The sequence below is a fragment of the Taurulus bubalis genome, assembly GCF_910589615.1.
Source record: "Taurulus bubalis genome assembly, chromosome: 5".
Classification (NCBI taxonomy): Eukaryota; Metazoa; Chordata; class Actinopteri; order Perciformes; family Cottidae; genus Taurulus; species Taurulus bubalis.
In genome coordinates this window covers 391,648-414,583 of record NC_136593.1, presented here as the reverse complement: position 1 = coordinate 414,583, position 22,936 = coordinate 391,648, and the positions used below count along the sequence as shown (strand labels likewise).

Sequence of the window (22,936 nt, the reverse complement as noted above, 5' to 3'; positions counted from 1 at the left end):
TCTTGTCCTCACTAGAAGCTCCACGTCATTACAGACAGGTGCACTTGATGGTATTGAGTGTTGTATTGCTTTGCAATATCCTTAATCCTAGGGAACCTGGAGAGAACCTCCCAGTGGGATCCGGGCTCTCCGTCTCCGTCTCCTCCATTCCCCGCTTCCCTCCTTCTACGCACCAGCAGCTACGTCACTCAGATCACTCAGATCGAGTTCTGTGATAGGCTGTTCATCAGGAAGTGTCGTGTGACTCGAGCGCCGCTAAAAGAGAACTTTTCGGACTGGTACACATGTCTTGAGTAACGCAGGAACGCGCGTTACTGAGGTCTAGTAAAGTAGTGTAGTTACCAATGTTTTGAGTGTAATGCGTTACTTTACTTCGTTACTTATAAAAGTAATTACGTTGCTGTAATCCGTTACTTTGTAACTCGTTACCCCAACACTGTGCGTGAACATTGTTCTTCCTCTAGAGTGGGGCGTGAACATTGTTCTTCCTCCAGAGTGGGGCGTGAACATTGTTCTTCCTCTAGGGTGGGGCGTGAACATTGTTCTTCCTCTAGGGTGGGGCGTGAACATTGTTCTTCCTCTAGGGTGGGGCGTGAACATTGTTCTTCCTCTAGGGTGGGGCGTGAACATTGTTCTTCCTCTAGGGTGGGGCGTGAACATTGTTCTTCCTCTAGAGTGGGGCGTGAACGTTGTTCTTCCTTTAGAGTGGGGCGTGAACGTTGCTCTTCCTCTAGAGTGGGGCGTGAACGTTGCTCTTCCTCTAGAGTGGGGCGTGAACGTTGCTCTTCCTCTAGAGTGGGGCGTGAACGTTGCTCTTCCTCTAGAGTGGGGCGTGAACGTTGCTCTTCCTCTAGAGTGGGGCGTGAACGTTGCTCTTCCTCTAGAGTGGGGCGTGAACGTTGCTCTTCCTCTAGAGTGGGGCGTGAACGTTGCTCTTCCTCTAGAGTGGGGCGTGAACGTTGCTCTTCCTCTAGAGTGGGGCGTGAACGTTGCTCTTCCTCTAGAGTGGGGCGTGAACGTTGCTCTTCCTCTAGAGTGGGGCGTGAACGTTGCTCTTCCTCTAGAGTGGGGCGTGAACGTTGCTCTTCCTCTAGAGTGGGGCGTGAACGTTGCTCTTCCTCTAGAGTGGGGCGTGAACGTTGCTCTTCCTCTAGAGTGGGGCGTGAACGTTGCTCTTCCTCCAGAGTGGGGCGTGAACATTGCCTCCTCTCCTCAGGAGTCCCTGGTGATCGACACCCCTCGGGTGAGGAAGCAGACGCGGCACTACAACTCCTTCGAGGACGACGAGCTGATGGAGTTCTCCGAGCTGGACAGCGACTCGGAGGACCGGCCCTGTCGGACCCGTCGGCTTGGAGAACGCAGCCGGCGGTACCTCAGAGCGGAGTGCTTCAGGGTGGAGAAGAACCTGCTCATCTTCGGGTACCGATCTCACAGACAGGCAGACACAAGTTAACAGATCATCTTCACTGTGAAGAAGGGTTCAGCTGATTAAAGGTGCATTTTTCTTCTTCTGTGTTTTCCTCCTCCTGGTCTCCTGGTCTCCTCCTGGTCTCCTCCTGGTCTCCTGCTTGTCTCCTGGTCTCCTGCTTGTCTCCTGGTCTCCTGCTTGTCTCCTGGTCTCCTGTCCTCCTGTCCTCCTCTCCTCCTGGTCTCCTCCTGGTCTCCTGGTCGTCTCCAGGTGGGGTCGGTGGACTGACATCATGAACCACGGTCGCTTTAAGTGGCAGCTGGCAGAGCGGGACATGGAGCTGATCTGTCGGTAAGAAGCGTTGTGTTGATGTGAGGGAGGAGAGACGTCTGTCTCCACAGTGAAGGACTCGTCTGAATGAATGAATGAATATATACGTCTGATCTGTGATTCAGGGCTCTGCTGGTCTACTGCCTGAGGCACTACAAAGGAGACGACAAGATCAAGAGCTTCATCTGGGATCTGATCACACCCACCAAGGAGGGCGAGGACCAGGACCTGCTCAACCACTCTGGTGAGCCTTTCCACGTTCACGTGCACTTCAATGTAGCATCGTTACCGTAGCATCGCTAACGTAGCATCGTTTACCTAGCATCGTTAACCTAGCATCATTAACCTAGCATTGTTAACCTAGCATCGTTAATGTGCAATTAAAGAGTAAAGCAGTAAAGATGGAGGAGGTCTCAGGGTTGCTCAGGTGATGATGCCCCTCCCCCACCACCTCTCAGGGCTCTCGGCGCCGGTTCCTCGGGGTCGGAAGGGCAAGAAGCTGAAGAACCAGCAGAACGTCTCTGAGGTGAAGAGCGCGGACTGGCTGGTCCACTGCAACCCAGAGCTGGTTCTGCAGGACGAGAGCTACAAGAAGCACCTAAAGCAGCACTGCAACAAGTCCGTCTACACACACACACACACACACACACACACACACACACACACACACACACACACACACACACACACACACACACACACACACACACTAACACCTGTGTCCCCAGGGTGCTGCTGAGGGTGCGGATGCTATATTACCTGAAGGTGGAGGTGTTGGGTGAAGCTGCCAATCAAGCTGGGGAGGGGACACCTGCCAGGTAACGTCACAATGACATCACAGTGACATCACAGGGACGCCTCCAGGATGCTGATTGGACATAATGACTGTGTGTGTGTGTGTGTGTGTGTGTGTAGTAAACTGGAGGTGTCTCTACCAGACATCGACTACATCGAGATCCCGGCTGCTTGGTGGGACGCTGAGGCGGACAAGTCTCTGCTCACCGGAGTCCACAAGCACGGTGAGGTCATTGAGGAGGGGGTGTGTGTGTGTGTGTACTGTGTGTATAATGTGTGTGTGTGTGTAATGTGTGTACTGTGTGTATAATGTGTGTGTGTCTCAACAGGCTACGAGCGCTACAACGCCATGCGGGCCGACCCAGACTTGTGTTTCCTGGCGAGAGTCGGGATGCCAGACGTCACCGCTCTGTCTGCTGAGCAGGGGGGGGCTGACCTGACGGACAGGTGGAGCGCACACACACACACACACACACACACACACACACACATGCACACACGCGTACGTGCATGCACACACACACACACGCACACACACGGTTTCCTGTTGTGAAACATGGAGGACGCTCCTTCACGAGTCCTCTCGCTGAACGCTGGTTATTAAAGGTTTCTTCTTCTTCGGTGGTTTCTTTGTCAGCGTGAACAAAGGTGAGGAGGTGAAGGAGGACGCAGAAGGGAAAGCTGAAGGAGGAGAGGAGCGAGACGAGAGCAGCAAGGTGAGGAGTCCTGGCGCCCCCTAGTGGGCAGGACACGTACTGATTATTGTATTAGCTTTCATTCAGTGTTCACCAGACTAACACGTTCATTCAAGCTTGAGATCCTGTTTTACATGTAATATGAAACATAATTAATCCTAAATATGACTTCTACTGATGTTTTGTAGTTGAGCATCATATTTTATAGGTTTATGTATTTAAACATCCCGCTGTGTGTCTGTGTTCATCAGGGAGAAGAGACCTGCTCCAGCACCGACACCTCGGACAAACCCGACAGTACCGGTCCAGGTGAGACCCGTATGAGGGACCAGGTCCACTAAAGCTCTTATGATGCTGCGTTCACACCAAAAGAGTTGAGAATTACTCGAGTAGATTACATGTAAAGTCAATGCACAGACGCGAATGGTTGCAAAAAAATTAATTTTCCTGCCGGGCGGCGTGAATGAGGTGAAAAAGTGTTGTGAAAAATGTGGGAGGGACTAAGACGCAGGGAAAGGACGCAAGTGAAGGAAACGGGGATGCAGTTTAGAGACAGGAAGTAGTCATGTGATCCCTTCCTCCCCAGACTCTCAGCTGTCAGGTGACCTGTGCGTCCAGGACGGGTCTCTGGGCCCCGGCAGCGGGGTGGCGTCCCTCCATGTGGTCCAGGCCCGGCCCCTCTGGCCCGCGGGCCCGGCCCTGACGGCCCGCCTCCGGCGTCTGATCACGGCATACCAGCGCTTCACGCTGCGCCGCGAGCCGCCACTCCGGCACGACTTCCTGCTTCACGACGGCCTGGTCGGCATGGCGGCGGGAGGGGGAGGAGCCGCCCACGGTCACCACGGCGACGGGCCGCTGGCGTGGCAGCTGGGGGAGGAGCTACGGCGCTGCTCCATGGGGGAGGAGCTACGGCGCTGCTCCGTGGTCGCCACCGAACCGGACCCGCTGTTCCTGGAGTGGCAGAGAAGGTTCGAGAATATAATACATATACTTATGATGAAGAATCGTGTCCCTTTTTTAAAGACCACAACCATACTGATAAACACGTCTCTGTCCTCTTCTGGTCTCAGGTGGACTCGTCGGGAACAAGCGGACTTCTACCGCACAGTGTCCTCGTACGGGGTCCTGTACGACTCGGACAGGAAGTCCTTCGACTGGTCCCAGTTCAGAGCGCTGGCCCGCCTGGAGAGGAAGACGGACCAGAGCCTGGAGAGATACTTCAACTGCTTCGTCAACATGTGCAGGACGGCCTGCAAGCTGCCGCCCAGGAGGGAGGACAGTCCTGGTCCAGGTGGGGGATCCCAACCTCCAGGGTCCAGGCCCTTATGGAGGGTCTAGGGTCCAGTCTCCCTTATGGAGGGTCCAGGCCCAGTCTCCCTTATGGAGGGTCTAGGGTCCAGTCTCCCTTATGGAGGGTCTAGGGTCCAGTCTCCCTTATGGAGGGTCCAGGCCCAGTCTCCCTTATGGAGGATCTAGGGTTCAGTCTCCCTTATGGAGGGTCCAGGCCCAGTCTCCCTTATGGATGGTCTAGGGTCCAGTCTCCCTTATGGAGGGTCTAGGGTCCAGCCACCCTTATGGAGGGTCCAGTCTCCCTTATGGAGCGTCTAGTCTCCCTTATGGAGGGTCTAGTCTCCCTCATGGAGGGTCTAGGGTTCAGTCTCCCTTATGGAGGGTCTAATCTCCCTTATGGAGGGTCTAGGGTTCAGTCTCCCTTATGGAGGGCCTAGGGCACAGTCTCCCTTATGGAGGGTCTAGGGTCCAGTCGCCCTTATGGAGGGTCTAGGGTCCAGTCTCCCTTTATGGAGGGTCTAGGCCCAGTCTCCCTTATGGAGGATCTAAGGTTCAGTCTCCCTTATGGAGGGTCTAGGGTTCAGTCTCCCTTATGGAGGGTCTAGGGTCCAGTCTCCCTTATAGAGGATCTAGGGTCCAGTCTCCCTTATAGAGGATCTAGGGTCCAGTCTCCCTTATAGAGGATCTAGGGTTCAGTCTCCCTTTTGGAGGGTCTAGGGTCCAGTCTCCCTTATGGAGGGTCTAGGGTCCAGCCACCCTTATGGAGGGTCTAGGGTCCAGCCACCCTTATGGAGGGTCTAGGGTCCAGCCACCCTTATGGAGGGTCTAGGGTCCAGTCTCCCTTATGGAGGGTCTAGGGTCCAGCCACCCTTATGGAGGGTCCAGTCTCCCTTATGGAGGGTCCAGTCTCCCTTATGGAGGGTCTAGGGTCCAGTCTCCCTTATGGAGGGTCTAGGGCACAGTCTCCCTTATGGAGGGTCTAGGGTTCAGTCTCCCTTATGGAGGGTCTAGGGTTCAGTCTCCCTTATGGAGGGTCTAGTCTCCCTTGTGGAGGGTCTAGGGCACAGTCTCCCTTATGGAGGGTCTAGGGTTCAGTCTCCCTTATGGAGGGTCTAGGGCACAGTCTCCCTTATGGAGGGTCTAGTCTCCCTTATGGAGGGTCTAGGGTTCAGTCTCCCTTATGGAGGGTCTCGGGCACAGTCTCCCTTATGGAGGGTCTCGGGCACAGTCTCCCTTATGGAGGGTCTAGGGCACAGTCTCCCTTATGGAGGGTCTAGTCTCCCTTATGGAGGGTCTAGGTCCTAAGGCCTTAGGACAGTCTGGACCCAGCTGCATTACTACAGTCCAGCTGCAGACCTCTATAGGAGCAACACTGCCCCCTGCTGGTGGAGGAGTCTGTTCATCTTCAGTGATTTAATTAGGAACACACAACAAATATGAATATTCACCATTTTGACATAAAACAAATACATTATTTTAAGCTGGTTTATTTTCCATAAATCGCATATTTGTTTGAGTGATTCTATCATTCTGATTGGAGGACACACTCATCTGAACCCATTTATCTCCTTCCTCTTCCTCCTCCTCCTCCTCCTCCTCTCCTCTTCCTCTGGTTCCTGCAGGGTCGGTGGATCCTGCTGTGCTGGTGGATCCTCTGACAGAAGAGCGAGCGGCCAGGACTCTGTATCGCATCGAGCTGCTCCGAAAGATCCGAGAGCAGGTGGGTTTATGTTCATGGTTCACCTGTAACTTCTACACCTCACCTGTAGCTTCTACACCTCACCTGGAACTTCTACACCTCACCTGTAACTTCTACACCTCACATGTAACCTGTAACTTCTACACCTCACCTGGAACTTCTACACCTCACCTGTAACTTCTACACCTCACATGTAACCTGTAACTTCTACACCTCACCTGTAACCTGTAACTTCTACACCTCACCTGTAACTTCTACACCTCACCTGTAACTTCTACACATCACCTGTAACTTCTACACATCACCTGTAACTTCTACACCTCACCTGTAACTTCTACACCTCACCTGTAACCTGTAACTTCTACACCTCACATGTAACCTGTAACTTCTACACCTCACCTGTAACTTCTACACCTCACCTGTAACTTCTACACCTCACCTGTAACTTCTACACATCACCTGTAACTTATACACCTCACCTGTAACTTCTACACCTCACCTGTAACTTCTACACCTCACCTGTAACTTCTACACCTCACCTGTAACTTCTACACCTCACCTGTAACTTCTACACATCACCTGTAACTTCTACACTTCACCTGTAACTTCTACACCTCACCTGTAACTTCTACACCTCACCTGTAACTTCTACACATCACCTGTAACTTCTACACTTCACCTGTAACTTCTACACCTCACCTGTAACTTCTACACCTCACCTGTAACTTCTACACCTCACCTGTAACTTCTACACATCACATGTAACTTCTACACCTCACATGTAACTTCTACACCTCACATGTAACTTCTACACCTCACCTGTAACTTATACACCTCACCTGTAACTTATACACCTCACCTGTAACTTCTACACCTCACCTGTAACTTCTACACCTCACCTGTAACTTCTACACCTCACCTGTAACTTCTACACCTCACCTGTAACTTCTACACATCACCTGTAACTTCTACACATCACCTGTAACTTCTACACCTCACATGTAACTTCTACACCTCACATGTAACTTCTACATCTCACCTGTAACTTCTACACATCACCTGTAACTTCTACACATCACCTGTAACTTCTACACCTCACATGTAACTTCTACATCTCACCTGTAACTTATACACCTCACCTGTAACTTCTACACCTCACCTGTAACTTCTACACCTCACCTGTAACTTCTACACATCACCTGTAACTTCTACACATCACCTGTAACTTCTACACCTCACATGTAACTTCTACACCTCACATGTAACTTCTACATCTCACCTGTAACTTCTACACCTCACCTGTAACTTCTACACATCACCTGTAACTTCTACACATCACCTGTAACTTCTACACCTCACATGTAACTTCTACACCTCACCTGTAACTTCTACATCTCACCTGTAACTTCTACACCTCACCTGTAACTTCTACACCTCACCTGTAACTTCTACACATCACCTGTAACTTCTACACCTCACATGTAACTTCTACACATCACCTGTAACTTCTACACATCACCTGTAACTTCTACACATCACCTGTAACTAGGGCTGCAACTAACGATTATTTTAATAATCGATTAATCGGTTGATTATTTTTTCGATTAATCGATGAATCAGATAAAAAAGCAAAAAAACATTACTTTCCAAATCTTTGTTCAAAAACAGAAGTGACAGTGCAAATTCACAGTGCAAAACATGTTCAGAAAGCACAAACAGGTTGATCCTTGAACATCCCCGAGCTGTTAATTAAACAAATTAGATTAAAATGGACTAACACTAAAAACATACACATGTATGCTTTACATGTGCCTTTTTACTGTAATTGATCTCCTTGGAGCAGAGGCTGCTGTAGCATGCCCTGCTTTATCAATATGTATGAAACACTGCTTTATCAATATGTATGAAACACTGCTTTATCAATATGTTTGAAACACTGCTTTATCAATATGTATGAAACACTGCTTTATCAATATGAATGAAACACTGCTTTATCAATATGTATGAAACACTGCTTTATCAATATGTATGAAACACTGCTTTATCAATATGTTTGAAACACTGCTTTATCAATATGTTTGAAACACTGCTTTATCTATATGTTTGAAACACTGCTTTATCAATATGTATGAAACACTGCTTTATCAATATGTATGAACACTGCTTTATCAATATGTATGAAACACTGCTTTATCAATATGTATGAACACTGGACAGAGGAAGCTGTGCTGCTCCTCTCACGTCTGTTGGACCTCCACCTTCAGGCCCAGCTCCACCTCATCTCAGCTCTGTATCCAGCTGCGCTGCATATAGAGTCCTCTTCCTTAAACCATTTCATTCTGGGTCTCTTACAACCACGAACTCACGTTGTTGGCTAAGCCCAACTACGTGATTTGACTCATTCTACTTTGAGTAAAAAAACAACCTTCATCAGATCCGCCAGTGTGCCGATTTAACGTTAACGAGTGACAGCGTGAACTGAACCAGACCGGGGGGTTACGGCATGTTTCACCATGTTACGTTTTTTTACAAGCAAGACTGAACTGTAACGGAACATAACGTAACTTTAACGACAATACACAACCCAAACACGTTAGCTAACGTGATAGCAAGCTAGAAAGCTGACTAGCTTCCATAAACAACACGTTTGAGGGGAATGAAGCCGCTGTAGACATCTTAACGCTGGTTGGCCAAGACTCGACACGTCACATCCAAGATGTTCTATTTTTGCTAAGATCACGACTTCAGCGTTTCTCAGTCTCTCACTCCAATCTCAGACACGCTGGCGGCCAGTTGCTCTGCGCCGCTCTTTTTTTTTCTGCGCGACTTTATGACTGCCGTAATAATCGCGCGACACAACGAATCGATAATGAAATTCGTTGCCAACACTTTTGCTAATCGATTTTTATCGATTTTATCGATTCGTTGTTGCAGCCCTACCTGTAACCTGTAACTTCTACACCTCACCTGTAACTTCTACACCTCACCTGTAACCTGTAACTTCTATTCAATTCAATTCAGTTTATTTTATATAGCCCAACATCACAAATACAAGTTTGGAGGGCTTTACATTCTTTAACATAACATCCTGTTCCGGGACCTCACATCAGGAACAACTCCCCCAATAAAGATAGTAACAACCCTTTCACAGGGAAAAAAAGGGAAGAAACCTTCAGGAGAGCAACAGAGGAGGATCCCTCTCCCCGGATGGACAGAAGCAATAGATGTCATGTGACCAGAATGAATAACGTAACGGAGTTACAGCACATTACATGAATGTGACAGAAATTATTCATATAATGAGTAGTATGCATGGTCCATGATCCAGATAACCATGACCCATGAAGCAGAAGGAGGTAGAGAGGAGGGGCATCCCAGGGGCAGTGGGAGGAGAAAGCAGGGCCATGGCAGCTGGCAGGACCGGCACCAGGCCGGTTGCGTCAGCAGGGCCATGGTTGCATCAGCAGGGCCATGGTTGCTACACCTCACCTGTAACTTCTACACCTCTCCTGTAACTTCTACACATCACCTGTAACTTCTACACCTCTCCTGTAACTTCTACACATCACCTGTAACTTCTACACATCACCTGTAACTTCTACACATCACCTGTAACCTGTAACTTGTACACCTCACCTGTGACTTCTACACCTCACCTGTAACTTCTACACATCACCTGTAACCTGTAACTTCTACACATAACCTGTAACTTCTACACCTCACCTGTAACTTCTACACCTCACCTGTAACTTCTACACATCACCTGTATCTTCTACACATCACCTGTAAGTTCTACACCTCACCTGTAACCTGTAACTTCTACACCTCACCTGTAACTTCTACACCTCACCTGTAACCTGTAACTTCTACACATCACCTGTAACTTCTACACCTCATCTGTAACTTCTACACCTCACCTGGAACTTCTACACCTCACCTGGAACTTCTACACCTCACCTGGAACTTCTACACCTCACCTGGAACGTCTACACCTCACCTGTAACCTGTAACTTCTACACCTCACCTGTAACCTGTGACTTCTACACCTCACCCGTAACTTCTACACCTCACCTGTAACTTCTACACATCACCCGTAACTTCTACACCTCACCTGTAACTTGTAACTTGTAACTTCTACACCTCACCTGTAACTTCTACACCTCACCTGTAACTTCTACACCTCACCTGTAACTTCTGCACCTCACCTGGAACTTCTACACTTTACCTGGAACTTCTACACCTCACCTGGAACTTCTACACTTCACCTGTAACTTCTACACCTCACCTGTAACCTGTAACTTCTACACCTCACCTGGAACTTCTACACTTCACCTGTAACTTCTACACCTCACCTGTAACCTGTAACTTCTACACATCACCTGTAACTTCTACACATCACCCGTAACTTCTACACCTCACCTGTAACCTGTAACTTCTACACATCACCTGTAACTTCTACACATCACCCGTAACTTCTACACCTCACCTGTAACTTGTAACTTCTACACCTCACCTGTAACTTCTACACCTCACCTGTAACTTCTACACCTCACCTGTAACTTCTGCACCTCACCTGGAACTTCTACACTTTACCTGGAACTTCTACACCTCACCTGGAACTTCTACACTTCACCTGTAACTTCTACACCTCACCTGTAACCTGTAACTTCTACACCTCACCTGGAACTTCTACACTTCACCTGTAACTTCTACACCTCACCTGTAACCTGTAACTTCTACACATCACTTGTAACTTCTACACATCACCCGTAACTTCTACACCTCACCTGTAACCTGTAACTTCTACACATCACCTGTAACTTCTACACCTCACCTGTAACTTCTACACCTCACCTGTAACTTCTGCACCTCACCTGGAACTTCTACACCTCACCTGGAACTTCTACACCTCACCTGGAACTTCTACACCTCACATGTAACTTCTACACCTCACCTGTAACTTCTACACATCACCTGTAACCTGTAACTTCTGCACCTCACCTGTAACTTCTACACCTCACCTGTAACTTCTACACCTCACCTGTAACTTCTGCACCTCACCTGGAACTTCTACACTTCACCTGGAACTTCTACACCTAACCTGTAACTTCTACACCTCACCTGTAACCTGTAACTTCTACACCTCACCTGTAACTTCTACACTTCACCTGTAACTTCTACACCTCACCTGTAACTTCTACACCTCACCTGTAACCTGTAACTTCTACACCTCACCTGTAACTTCTACACCTCACCTGTAACTTCTACACCTCACCTGTAACCTGTAACTTCTACACCTCACCTGTAACTTCTACACCTCACCTGTAACTTCTACACCTCACCTGTAACTTCTACACCTCACCAGCGTGACATTAGGAGCCGGGAGGTCAAAGGTCACAGGCCGTGCAGGTCTGATCCGGTATAGATCACATCCTTCTGTAGTTGGCCCGTGGTTCTGATGTTTGCACTCTGCTCCCTCAGGTGCTGCGTCACCCGTTGCTGTCGGCCCGCCTCCAGCTGTGCCGGCCCTCCCTCTACCTGCCGGTCTGGTGGGAGTCCGGGAAACACGACCGGGACCTCCTCCTCGGGGCGGCGCGCCACGGCTTGAGCCGCACCGACTTCTACATCCTGAACGACCCCCAGCTGAGCTTCCTGGAGGCCCACAGGAACTACGTCAGGGGGCACCCCTCCCAGCTGCACCCTCACCTGGTGACCCATCCTGGCATCCTGTCTTCGGCGTCCTCGGCCTATCCTCACTGCTGCCTGTACGACTCCGCTCAGCCTCCCGAGTATCCGCACCAGTCCTCCCAGCAGCACCAGCACCACCCCGGGCCTCCGCCGGCTCCGTCCCCCTCCTCCTCTCACCTCCACCCCCTCCCAATGGAGGCCCACAGTTCCACCTCGCCCAGCCTGGGACTCGCCGCCGGGTCGCGGGGGGACTTCCTGGACTGCCCCCCGCTGGATGAAAGCCTGGAGCTGGGCTCTCTGCAGCACGACGCCATGTCTGCAGACGCTCTGCACGGAGGCAAGGCCTCCAAAGACGCCCTCAACGGGTTCCCCTTCAACTCCGCTGCAGGAGGTCAGAGCATGCTCAACTCGTACGGCGTCGGGGGATCGGACCTGGACTCTAAGCTGAGGAGCGACGTTCTGGTTGGGGAGCAGGGCTCGTCGGAGGAAACCGGGCTGATGGCCCCGTCGGTGGAGCTGGATCAGTTACAGGTGCTCTGGTCTGGTTTCTCCTGGTTGGCTTTGTGGGTTTAATGTGAGAATCCCTGTTTCACGCACCTCCTCTGTCCCTGCAGGCTCCCTGGGACGGGACGGACCACTCCAGTCCGGCTCACCACATGTTCAACGAGTCCGACCCAATCCTGGGTCCGTCCGCTCTGGAGGCCGGCTTCCTGGAGGAGGACGAGGAGGCCCGGGGGGGAGGCCGAGGAGGGGAGGAGGGCGGGACTCTGGAGGAGTGTTTGGGCCTCCCGCCCTCCTCCCCCTCCCACCCCTCTGCAGGAGACCCTGTGGAGCCGCTGTCCTCCAGCTTCATGCTCTTCAAGGTGGGTTTTTACACATCATTTAAAAGTACTGTTTTCAGAGCGGTAGGCCACAAACAGACCTTAACATTCATAACAGGGCTGTACCCTCTTAACTCTCAGAGCTCTTCAAAGGTTTTTAAATGACGCTTCGGAAGTCTGCCGTTCTATTTTATGACGTCACCCGAACGAAAAACCCATAAATACAATCCTCCATTTGTAATTTTTATAAAATGAATTTAATGAATATAACTAATTAACTAAATAACTATTTCAAGCAGAATATTTAATTCAATTAATTTTTCGGGGAATTTTGAAACTGATTTAAATCAATCAATTTTTAAAAATAATTGTTGACTTTTGGACTGAACTCTGTGGAGTTATGTTATGTTTGGATCGCATCAATCAGAAACACCACGTTACTGACTCAGCTAATATGTAATATATATAGTATATAATAGATATGTAATATATATAGTATATAATATATATATATATATATATATATATATATATATTTGATGTGCAGAGGCCTCCTGACGTCTTGTTGTAACTCACCACCGTTAATGAACCCTTCATCGTATTAACCGATCAGACCCCAGGAGGTCTCGTTTTGACCCTCTTCTTCTGTCCTCAGGACATCGGGGTCAGCGAGGAACCCAGCGCCGATCAGACCGACCTGTCGGCCAGCCCGCCGCTCTCCCTGTCTGACATCACTGCCCACGAGCCGCAGGATAGGCTGGGCCACTCTGATGTCACTGAGAGCCTGGCCAATCCCGTGGAGGAAGGAGGAGGCCAGGAAGGAGGCGCAGAGTTCCAGTTTGATGACAAGGAGGGAGGCCTGTCGAGGAGCGAGGAGCAGAACGTGGAGAAATCAGGAGATCAAAGTCTGGGGAGAGGAGAGTGTGAAGCAGAGCGAGGTACGTTAAGACCACGGCTCGGGTTTACCAGAAGAAAACATGTTGGGAGTGTTGAGGAACTAAATTATACGGGTCTCATCCAAATGTAAATACAACAAACTTATAGTCTCAAAGATCTGTTTCATCCCCGGTTTATTACGCTGTGAATGGATTCATATTAATGATATTAATCACACGGCTCAATCCCCACTGTGTTCCCTCATTTAGTGACATTTATTATTCTTATAAACAAATGTAAAATCTAAATAATACAGAACTTGAAACAAGCTCCTTAAATGGAGGATTGTGAATGTCCATCAGTGGTTTATTATTAACAAACACTGAGATGAAAGTAACTTAATAGATGACATTACATAAAAGAATAAATGAACATGTGCTTTAATCACATTAATTTAACTTCCATCTCATGGTTTATGCTCTCAGACCAGCGTCTTGGCGTCTTGGATCCACCCATGGAAGTAGTGCCAGAGGCTGGACTCGGAGACCAGGATGAAGAAGACCTTCAGGGGAGCGTTGACCAATCGGAGCACAAGGAGGAGTTGCCGAGAGACGGCCACCCGTATCTGGGGAAGCTGGCGCAGCAGGGCAGCCTTGCGTGTCCAGAGTCTATTGAAGAGCCTGGACAGGAAGTGGATGGGCTGATTTTGTACCAGACGGTGGAGGAAGAGAGCATGGGAAGCTCTCTGGACACTGAAACACTGCTGGGGAACACAGCTGGAGAGCATCCAGAGGATCCGGCGGGTCAAGTTGATGAGATCTCTGCAGGGCGGGTGGACCAAGTGTCTCTTATGGAGGTTCAGGAGGTTCAACCCTGTGATGAAACAACAGAGAAGCACATAGACGTGAAACCCAGTGAGATGGTGCTGCAGAGCCTTTATTCTGAATACGCATCGCCCTCCTGCTCCACTGCTCTGGTCTCACCCACCACAGTAGCATCAAAGGCAAGGAATGAAACCGGACTCAAAAGTGGAGAGTCCATGGATCAGGAAAACCATGACAGTGCAGCTGAAGATCTGAACTCGCCGGATGGCACCAGAGACTGTAAGAATAGAGACCTGACTTTCTCCCTTGAGCAGGACAAAAAGTACGATCTTCTGGAGCAGCATGTGATCAAAATGGCCCCCACTCTCCCTGCAGACAGGATGGATACCAAGCCATCTGATCTGAAGCTTTCTCTGTTACCGGACGGAGGTGGTGAGAAGAAACCACAGCAGCTGGAGCTGCCGGTCAAGGTGGAGGAGACGGAGCCGGCTGTGGACGTCTACCCTGACAGCTCTGAATTCGGACATGGAAAGTTCCTCTCCTACCGGGTCAAGTCAGAAAACTCGGTGACCAAAGCTGAACCTGAAGATCTCAGCCTTCCCACGAAGGCAGAGATCTTAGACCGTAAACCCGAAGGCCTCCAGTTTGCAGCCTACTCAGGTGGCACCGAAATCAAACCCAAAGCAAAACCAGTAGCTCTCAGGTTTGCTCCCTATCCAGACGGGGCCAAGCTCAAGACGGAGACAGAGCCAGAGGATTTAAATTTAATAGCCTTTCCTGACACGTCTGCCATCAAGCTTGAAGCCAAGCTGGAGGGTTTAGAGTTCTCCATCTACCCAGACAGCTCTGCAATCAAACCCAAGGCCAAGCCGGAGGACTTGGACTTCTCAGCTTTCCCTGAGATCAAAGCTGAGATGAAGCAAGAGCTGCTGGAGGCCGACAGCACGGTCCTGACCCCGAAGCTCGAGCAGGCCGACGGGCTGGTGGACTCCTCGGAGAGTCTGGTGGGGAAAGTCCAGGTGAAGGAGGAGCGGCCAGCTACTCCAGGTGAGAGCCAGTTAAAGAGGTTGATTCACAGCTCCAGCTAGCGATTATCTCCTTGTTAATCATCAAACCTATTCTGTAGTCAACTAGAGCAGTGCCGCTTCAGACGCATCTGATCAGAACGTACCTTTCTAGAGCGCACCTGATCAGAACGTACCTTTCTAGAGTGTACCTTTCTAGAGCGCACCTGATCAGAACGTACCTTTCTAGAGCGCACCTGATCAGAACGTACCTTTCTAGAGCGCACCTGATCAGAACGTACCTTTCTAGAGTGCATCTGATCAGAACGTACCTTTCTAGAGTGTACCTTTCTAGAGCGCACCTGATCAGAACGTACCTTTCTAGAGCGCACCTGATCAGAGCGTACCTTTCTAGAGTGCATCTGATCAGAACGTACCTTTCTAGAGTGTACCTTTCTAGAGCGCACCTGATCAGAACGTACCTTTCTAGAGCGCACCTGATCAGAACGTACCTTTCTAGAGTGCACCTGATCAGAACGTACCTTTCTAGAGTGCACCTGATCAGAACGTACCTTTCTAGAGTGCACCTTTCTAGAGCGCACCTGATCAGAACGTACCTTTCTAGAGTGCACCTGATCAGAACGTACCTTTCTAGAGTGCACCTTTCTAGAGCGCACCTGATCAGAACGTACCTTTCTAGAGTGCACCTTTCTAGAGCGCACCTGATCAGAATGTACCTTTCTAGAGCATACCTTTCTAGAGTGCACCTGATCAGAATGTACCTTTTTAGAGCATACATGATCAGAATGGTTCAAAACGTTCCTCTGTTGCTGTATGTTCTGAGCGTACCTTCCCAGAGCGTACCTTTCCAGATCCTACCTTTCCAGAGCGTACCTTTCCAGAGCCTACCTCTCCAGAGCCTACCTCTCCATAACCTACCTTTCCAGAGCCTACCTCTCCAGAACCTACCTTTCCAGAGCGTACCTTTCCTGAACCTACCTCTCCAGGACGCACTTTCTAGAACGTATATTTCTGGAACATACCTTTCTAAAATGTAAGCCCAAAACAGAACGTACCTGTCCAGAACGTACCTGTCCAGACGTACCTGTCCAGGACGTACCTGTCCAGAACGTACCTGTCCAGAACGTACCTGTCCAGACGTACCTGTCCAGAACGTACTTGTCCAGAACGTACTTGTCCAGAACGTACCTGTCCAGAACGTACCTGTCCAGACATACTTGTCCAGGACGTACCTGTCCAGAACGTACCTGTCCAGCCTGTGTTGTCTCAACACTCTGTAGATCTCAAGATCTGAACAACTGATGTTCCACTGAGACATTTGAGAGCAGAACTCAGATAATCTCGTCATGGATCTGATTTGATAAATGATCAGAAACAATGAATCCATTATTCAAATTGTTTAAATTCATTTCCTGTTGATTGACTAATGCATCACATCGTTTTAGTCACTTCCTGCAGACCTCATGCAAAGTGTTCTGATGTTTACATTCTTAGAATTGAGTTATGTTGACTCCTCCTCCCCCTTCTCTCCCTCCTCCTCCTCCCCCCCCCCCTCCTCCCCCTCCTCAGTATCGGTGGTGGAAGGCTACGCAGGCAGCCTCAGGTGTGCGGCTCCGGTCTCGAGGTGTGATCTCGCTGACAGCCTGCAGGACTCCAGGGAGCCGACCATCGCCCAGCTGCTCCAGGAGAAAGCTCTGTACTCGTTCTCCGAGTGGCCCAAAGTAAGAGTCCGTTCAGGTTCTATAGAACCGGCCCTACATGTTGGTCCTCTCTGCAACAAAAGCTTCTTTGCAAGAAGACGTACTCAAACAGCTGCAGGCCCGTCTCTTCTCCCTTCAGTAGGACGTTCTCAGGTGATGTTGTGTCAACGTTCATGTCGTTGTGAAGAGCTCCTGCTCTCCTGCGGCAGCAAAGAGAAAGAGAGGATGGAAAGAGCTGCTGATCATTCGGAGTCCATCCCAGTGGTTTCCTCCACTAATTGAATTAAATTGTCCATAGAAGCCGTTCACGTTATTCTTTGCTCCCTGTAGGACCGGGTCATCATCAACCGCCTGGACAGCATCTGTCACGCCATCCTGAAGGGGAAGTGGCCTTCGTCCAGTGAGCAGTACGACTCGCCCGGCTCCTGCCTGGCCAGCAGTGTAGCCCAGCACCAGCAGCACCAGCAGCACCAGCAGCACCAGCAGCACCGGGCCAGCTTCCTCCCCACCACGGCCTCCAGCTCCGTCCTCGGCCAGCCCCGGATCCAGCAGACCGGCCCGGGACTGGGGTTCTCCGTCCCGCCCCCCCTCACTAGACTGCCTAAGGTGAGGAGACCCCTCTTCAGATACCCCCTTTGTTCACATATCTCTGCATCCTTCACCTGTCCATGTATCTCCACTGTCTCACGCCATGGTTCACACAGGGGTGTCCAGTTAGCACCGCTAATACTGCTAATCGTGTTCATAAGCTAATGGTGCTAATCATGCTAATAATAATGTTTAATGTTCTAATAGTGCTAATAATGATAATATTGTTTAATGTTCTAATAGTGCTAATAATGATAATATTGTTTAATGTTCTAATAGTGCGAATAATCCTAATAATAAAAGTTATAATAGTGCTAATAATGATAAAAGTTACAATAGTGCTCAAATTTTCTCTCAGACACAGTAGAAAATGTGGAAGGTGAATACAGACCTACTCGAGGAGTGAGGATACTGGAATTTGAATCACAACTTTAGAGGAGGAAAGGAGAGAGGAAAGAGAGGAGGGAAGAGGAGAGGAGGAAAGGAGAGAGGAAAGAGAGGAGGGAAGAGGAGAGGAGGAAAGAGAGGAGGGAAGAGGAGAGGAGGAAAGGAGAGAGGAAAGAGAGGAGGGTAGAGGGGAAAGGAGAGAGAGAAGAGAGGAGGGAAGAGGAGAGGAGGAAAGAGAGGAGGGAAGAGGAGAGGAGGAAAGAGAGGAGTGAAGAGGAGAGGAGGAAAGGAGAGAGGAAAGAGAGGAGGGAAGAGGAGAGGAGGAAAGAGAGGAGGGAAGAGGAGAGGAGGAAAGGAGAGAGGAAAGAGAGGAGGGTAGAGGGGAAAGGAGAGAGAGAAGAGAGGAGGGAAGAGGAGAGGAGGAAAGAGAGGAGTGAAGAGGAGAGGAGGAAAGAGAGGAGTGAAGAGGAGAGGAGGAAAGGAGAGAGGAAAGAGAGGAGGGAAGAGGAGAGGAGGAAAGAGAGGAGGGAAGAGGAGAGGAGGAAAGAGAGGAGAGGAGGAAAGAGAGGAGTGAAGAGGAGAGGAGGAAAGGAGAGAGGAAAGAGAGGAGGGAAGAGGAGAGGAGGAAAGGAGAGAGGAAAGAGAGGAGGGTAGAGGGGAAAGGAGAGAGGAAAGAGAGGAGGGAAGAGGAGATGAGGAAAGAGAGGAGGGAAGAGGCGAGGAGGAAAGGAGAGAGGAAAGAGAGGAGGGAAGAGGAGAGGAGGAAAGAGAGGAGGGACGAGGAGAGGAGGAAAGGAGAGAGGAAAGAGAGGAGGGAAGAGGAGATGAGGAAAGAGAGGAGGGAAGAGGCGAGGAGGAAAGGAGAGAGGAAAGAGAGGAGGGAAGAGGAGAGGAGGAAAGAGAGGAGGGACGAGGAGAGGAGGAAAGGAGAGAGGAAAGAGAGGAGGGAAGAGGAGAGGAGGAAAGGAGAGAGGAAAGAGAGGAGGGAAGAGGAGAGGAGGAAAGAGAGGAGGGAAGAGGAGAGGAGGAAAGGAGAGAGGAAAGAGAGGAGGGAAGAGGAGAGGAGGAAAGGAGAGAGGAAAGAGAGGAGGGAAGAGGAGAGGAGGAAAGAGAGGAGGGAAGAGGAGAGGAGGAAAGGAGAGAGGAAAGAGAGGAGGGAAGAGGAGAGGAGGAAAGAGAGGAGGGAAGAGGAGAGGAGGAAAGGAGAGAGGAAAGAGAGGAGAGGAGAGGAGGAAAGGAGAGAGGAAAGAGAGGAGGGTAGAGGAGGAAAGGAGAGAGGAAAGAGAGGAGGGAAGAGGAGATGAGGAAAGGAGAGAGGAAAGAGAGGAGGGTAGAGGAGGAAAGGAGAGAGGAAAGAGGATGAGAGGAGGAAAGGAGAGAGGAAAGAGAGGAGGGAAGAGGAGATGAGGAGAGGAGAGGAGGAAAGGAGAGAGTGCTAATGATACTAATAAGAATCAAAGTTATATACTGCTCATAGTGTTCATAAGCTAATAATGATAATAATGCTAATAGTAGTAATAGTACTACTATTACTAATAATTCTAGTTCCTTAAAACCCATCTTTTTTATTCCTGGTCTTGAAGAGTCAGAGACTTTATCTTTGTGTTTGATATGCTTCACCTTTTAAGACCTTTAAACACTTATTATTATTTTCATTTTGAATGTAGAATGTTTTCCCGTTCCCCTTAAAATGCTAAAAGCACGCTTTTGTCAAAGAAAGGTTTTCTGTTTTTATTAATTTTTAAATGTTGAGCACTTTGAGCTAAATAGCCGCTGCTCTACAAATAAAGATTATTATTATTATTATTATTATTATTATTATTATAATAATCTTGGCAGGAAATCTGGTAGCAGGAAGTGGATCCGTCTCGTGGCAGGAAGTAGATGCGGCTGGTGGCAGGAAGTAGATCCGTCTCTTAGCAGGAAGTAGATCTGTCTCTTAGCAGGAAGTAGATCCGGCTGGTGGCAGGAAGTAGATCCGGCTGGCGGCAGGAAGTAGATCCGGCTGGCGGCAGGAAGTAGATCCGGCTGGTAACAAGAAGTAGATGCGGCTGGTGGCAGGAAGTAGATCCGTCTCTTAGCAGGAAGTAGATCTGTCTCTTAGCAGGAAGTAGATCCGGCTGGTGGCAGGAAGTAGATCCGGCTGGCGGCAGGAAGTAGATCCGGCTGGCGGCAGGAAGTAGATCCGGCTGGCGGCAGGAAGTAGATCCGGCTGGCGGGTCCTCTGTGTTGTGTCTCGGTCCATATGTCTGTCTAACTAAGCCATCGTCTCTCTCCCGTCCCTGTCTGCCCTCTACACCTGTCCATCAGTACATGTCGCGGGGCGGCGCTTGTGGGCGCGGAGCTTGGCGCCTCACCTCCTTGCCTCTCTTACAGGAGAGGCTCGTGGCTCCTCCTTATCTCCCCGAGCTCAAACGAGCGGGAGGTCGGAGGTTCGACTACGAGGCCGCCGCCGCCGCCGCCAAGCTTTTATCCGGGAAGTCGGCGCCGTCGTGCCACACGGCCGTCTCCACGAGCTCCGGCGGCGCCGCCCCGGTGGTGGCCCCGTCCTCTCATCACGGCGCCGGCATGTTGATTAACGGCTGGCAGGAGACGGCCATAGATCTCACCAAGTCGTCCGGAGAAGGCGGCGGCGGCGGGTCAGGGGACGGCGGGGCGGCTCCGGGACACCAGCTGCCTCCACCGCCCCCCATCACGGCCCCGCTGCCCGGCCCCGTGGGCATGGACATGGCCGGCATCCTGCAGGCCGGCCTCATCCACCCCGTCACGGGCCAGATCGTCAACGGCAGCCTGAGGGGAGACGACTCCCTGAGGAGGAGGAGGGGCCGGAGGAGGAACGTGGAGGCGCTGTACTCTGAGTTCACCAAGAGCAGAGCGCTGCACCTCCCGGACTCACAGGTGGGTGGAGGGAGGCGGCTTCTGGTGCCGGTGCCGTGGTTGTTGTTTGTTGACGTTCCATGAAGCTCACTCTTCCTGCTGTGTGTCCGCAGGGCCGAGTGGAGCTGATCAGCCACTCCTCCGTCTCCTCCTCCACCTCCTCGCCCTCCTCCACGCCCACGCCCACCCAGACGCCCCCTCAGCCGGAGATCGTGGCCGTGGACCGGGAGGCGGCCAGCAAAGGCCTGATGGAGTGGCTGAGGCAGAACCCGGGCTACAGCATGGACCTGCCCTCATTCTCCCACGTGAGTGCTCCTTCTGTTGTGGGCTCGGGCCTGAAGAGGGAAGAGGAAAGAGAGGAGGGAAGGACAGAGGAAAGAGAGGAGGAAAGAGAGGAGGGAAGAGAGGAGGGAAGAGAGGAGGGAAGAGAGGAGGAAAGAGAGGAGGGAAGAGGAGGGAAGGAGAGGGAAGGAGAGAGGGAAGAGAGGAGGAAAGAGAGGAGGAAAGAGAGGAGGAAAGAGAGGAGGGAAGAGGAGGGAAGGAGAGAGGAAAGAGAGGAGGGAAGAGGAGATGAGGAAAGAAGAGAGGAAAGAGAAGAGGGTAGAGGAGGAAAGAAGAGAGAAAAGAGGGGAGGGAAGAGGAGGAAAGGAGAGAGGAAAGAGAGGAGGGTAGAGGAGGAAAGGAGAGAGGAAAGAGAGGAGGGAAGAGGAGAGGAGGAAAGGAGAGAGGAGGGAAGAGGAGAGGAGGAAAGGAGAGAGGAAAGAGAGGAGGGAAGAGGAGAGGAGGAAAGGAGAGAGGAAAGAGAGGAGGGAAGAGGAGAGGAGGAAAGGAGAGAGGGAAGAGGAGAGGAGGAAAGGAGAGAGGGAAGAGGAGATGAGGAGAGGAGAGGAGGAAAGGAGAGAGGAGGGAAGAGGAGGAAAGAGAGGAGGGTAGAGGAGGAAAGGAGAGAGGAAAGAGAGGAGGGTAGATGAGGAAAGAGAGGAGGGTAGAGGAGGAAAGAGAGGAGGGTAGAGGAGGAAAGAGAGGAGGGTAGAGGAGGAAAGGAGAGAGAAAAGAGAGGAGGGAAGAGGAGAGGAGGAAAGGAGAGAGGAAAGAGAGGAGGGTAGATGAGGAAAGAGAGGAGGGTAGAGGAGGAAAGAGAGGAGGAAAGAGAGGAGGAAAGAGAGGAGGGAAGAGGAGGGAAGGAGAGGGAAGGAGAGAGGGAAGGAGAGAGGAAAGAGAGGAGGGAAGAGGAGATGAGGAAAGAAGAGAGGAAAGAGAAGAGGGTAGAGGAGGAAAGAAGAGAGAAAAGAGGGGAGGGAAGAGGAGGAAAGGAGAGAGGAAAGAGAGGAGGGTAGAGGAGGAAAGGAGAGAGGAAAGAGAGGAGGGAAGAGGAGAGGAGGAAAGGAGAGAGGAAAGAGAGGAGGGAAGAGGAGAGGAGGAAAGGAGAGAGGAAAGAGAGGAGGGAAGAGGAGAGGAGGAAAGGAGAGAGGAAAGAGAGGAGGGAAGAGGAGAGGAGGAAAGGAGAGAGGGAAGAGGAGATGAGGAGAGGAGAGGAGGAAAGGAGAGAGGAGGGAAGAGGAGGAAAGAGAGGAGGGAAGAGGAGGAAAGAGAGGAGGGAAGAGGAGGAAAGAGAGGAGGGTAGAGGAGGAAAGGAGAGAGGAAAGAGAGGAGGGTAGATGAGGAAAAAGAGGAGGGTAGAGGAGGAAAGAGAGGAGGGTAGAGGAGGAAAGAGAGGAGGGTAGAGGAGGAAAAGGAGAGAGAAAAGAGAGGAGGGAAGAGGAGAGGAGGAAAGGAGAGAGGAAAGAGAGGAGGGAAGAGGAGATGAGGAAAGGAGAGAGAAAAGAGAGGAGGGAAGAGGAGAGGAGGAAAGGAGAGAGGAAAGAGAGGAGGGTAGATGAGGAAAGAGAGGAGGGTAGAGGAGGAAAGAGAGGAGGGTAGAGGAGGAAAAGGA

The 22,936-nt window shown here is 50.6% G+C and overlaps 1 protein-coding gene across 1 annotated transcript in view; it reads left to right on the top strand.

Annotated features, from left to right (window-relative positions):
* chd6 (chromodomain helicase DNA binding protein 6) overlaps positions 1–22,936 on the top strand; it is a gene marked incomplete at both ends in the record, with an annotated part of 51,588 nt that overhangs the window by 23,586 nt on the left and 5,066 nt on the right. Inside the window, 20 exons of the mRNA XM_079218147.1 lie at positions 1,217–1,419; positions 1,679–1,759; positions 1,864–1,982; positions 2,197–2,356; positions 2,467–2,556; positions 2,654–2,757; positions 2,863–2,980; positions 3,171–3,249; positions 3,480–3,537; positions 3,815–4,196; positions 4,299–4,507; positions 6,141–6,238; positions 11,699–12,436; positions 12,520–12,768; positions 13,382–13,664; positions 14,088–15,473; positions 17,021–17,172; positions 17,482–17,757; positions 20,437–21,024; positions 21,117–21,308. Of these exons, the coding sequence (XP_079074273.1) occupies positions 1,217–1,419; positions 1,679–1,759; positions 1,864–1,982; positions 2,197–2,356; positions 2,467–2,556; positions 2,654–2,757; positions 2,863–2,980; positions 3,171–3,249; positions 3,480–3,537; positions 3,815–4,196; positions 4,299–4,507; positions 6,141–6,238; positions 11,699–12,436; positions 12,520–12,768; positions 13,382–13,664; positions 14,088–15,473; positions 17,021–17,172; positions 17,482–17,757; positions 20,437–21,024; positions 21,117–21,308 (5,565 nt within the window). The remainder of the gene's footprint in view (positions 1–1,216; positions 1,420–1,678; positions 1,760–1,863; positions 1,983–2,196; positions 2,357–2,466; positions 2,557–2,653; positions 2,758–2,862; positions 2,981–3,170; positions 3,250–3,479; positions 3,538–3,814; positions 4,197–4,298; positions 4,508–6,140; positions 6,239–11,698; positions 12,437–12,519; positions 12,769–13,381; positions 13,665–14,087; positions 15,474–17,020; positions 17,173–17,481; positions 17,758–20,436; positions 21,025–21,116; positions 21,309–22,936) is intronic.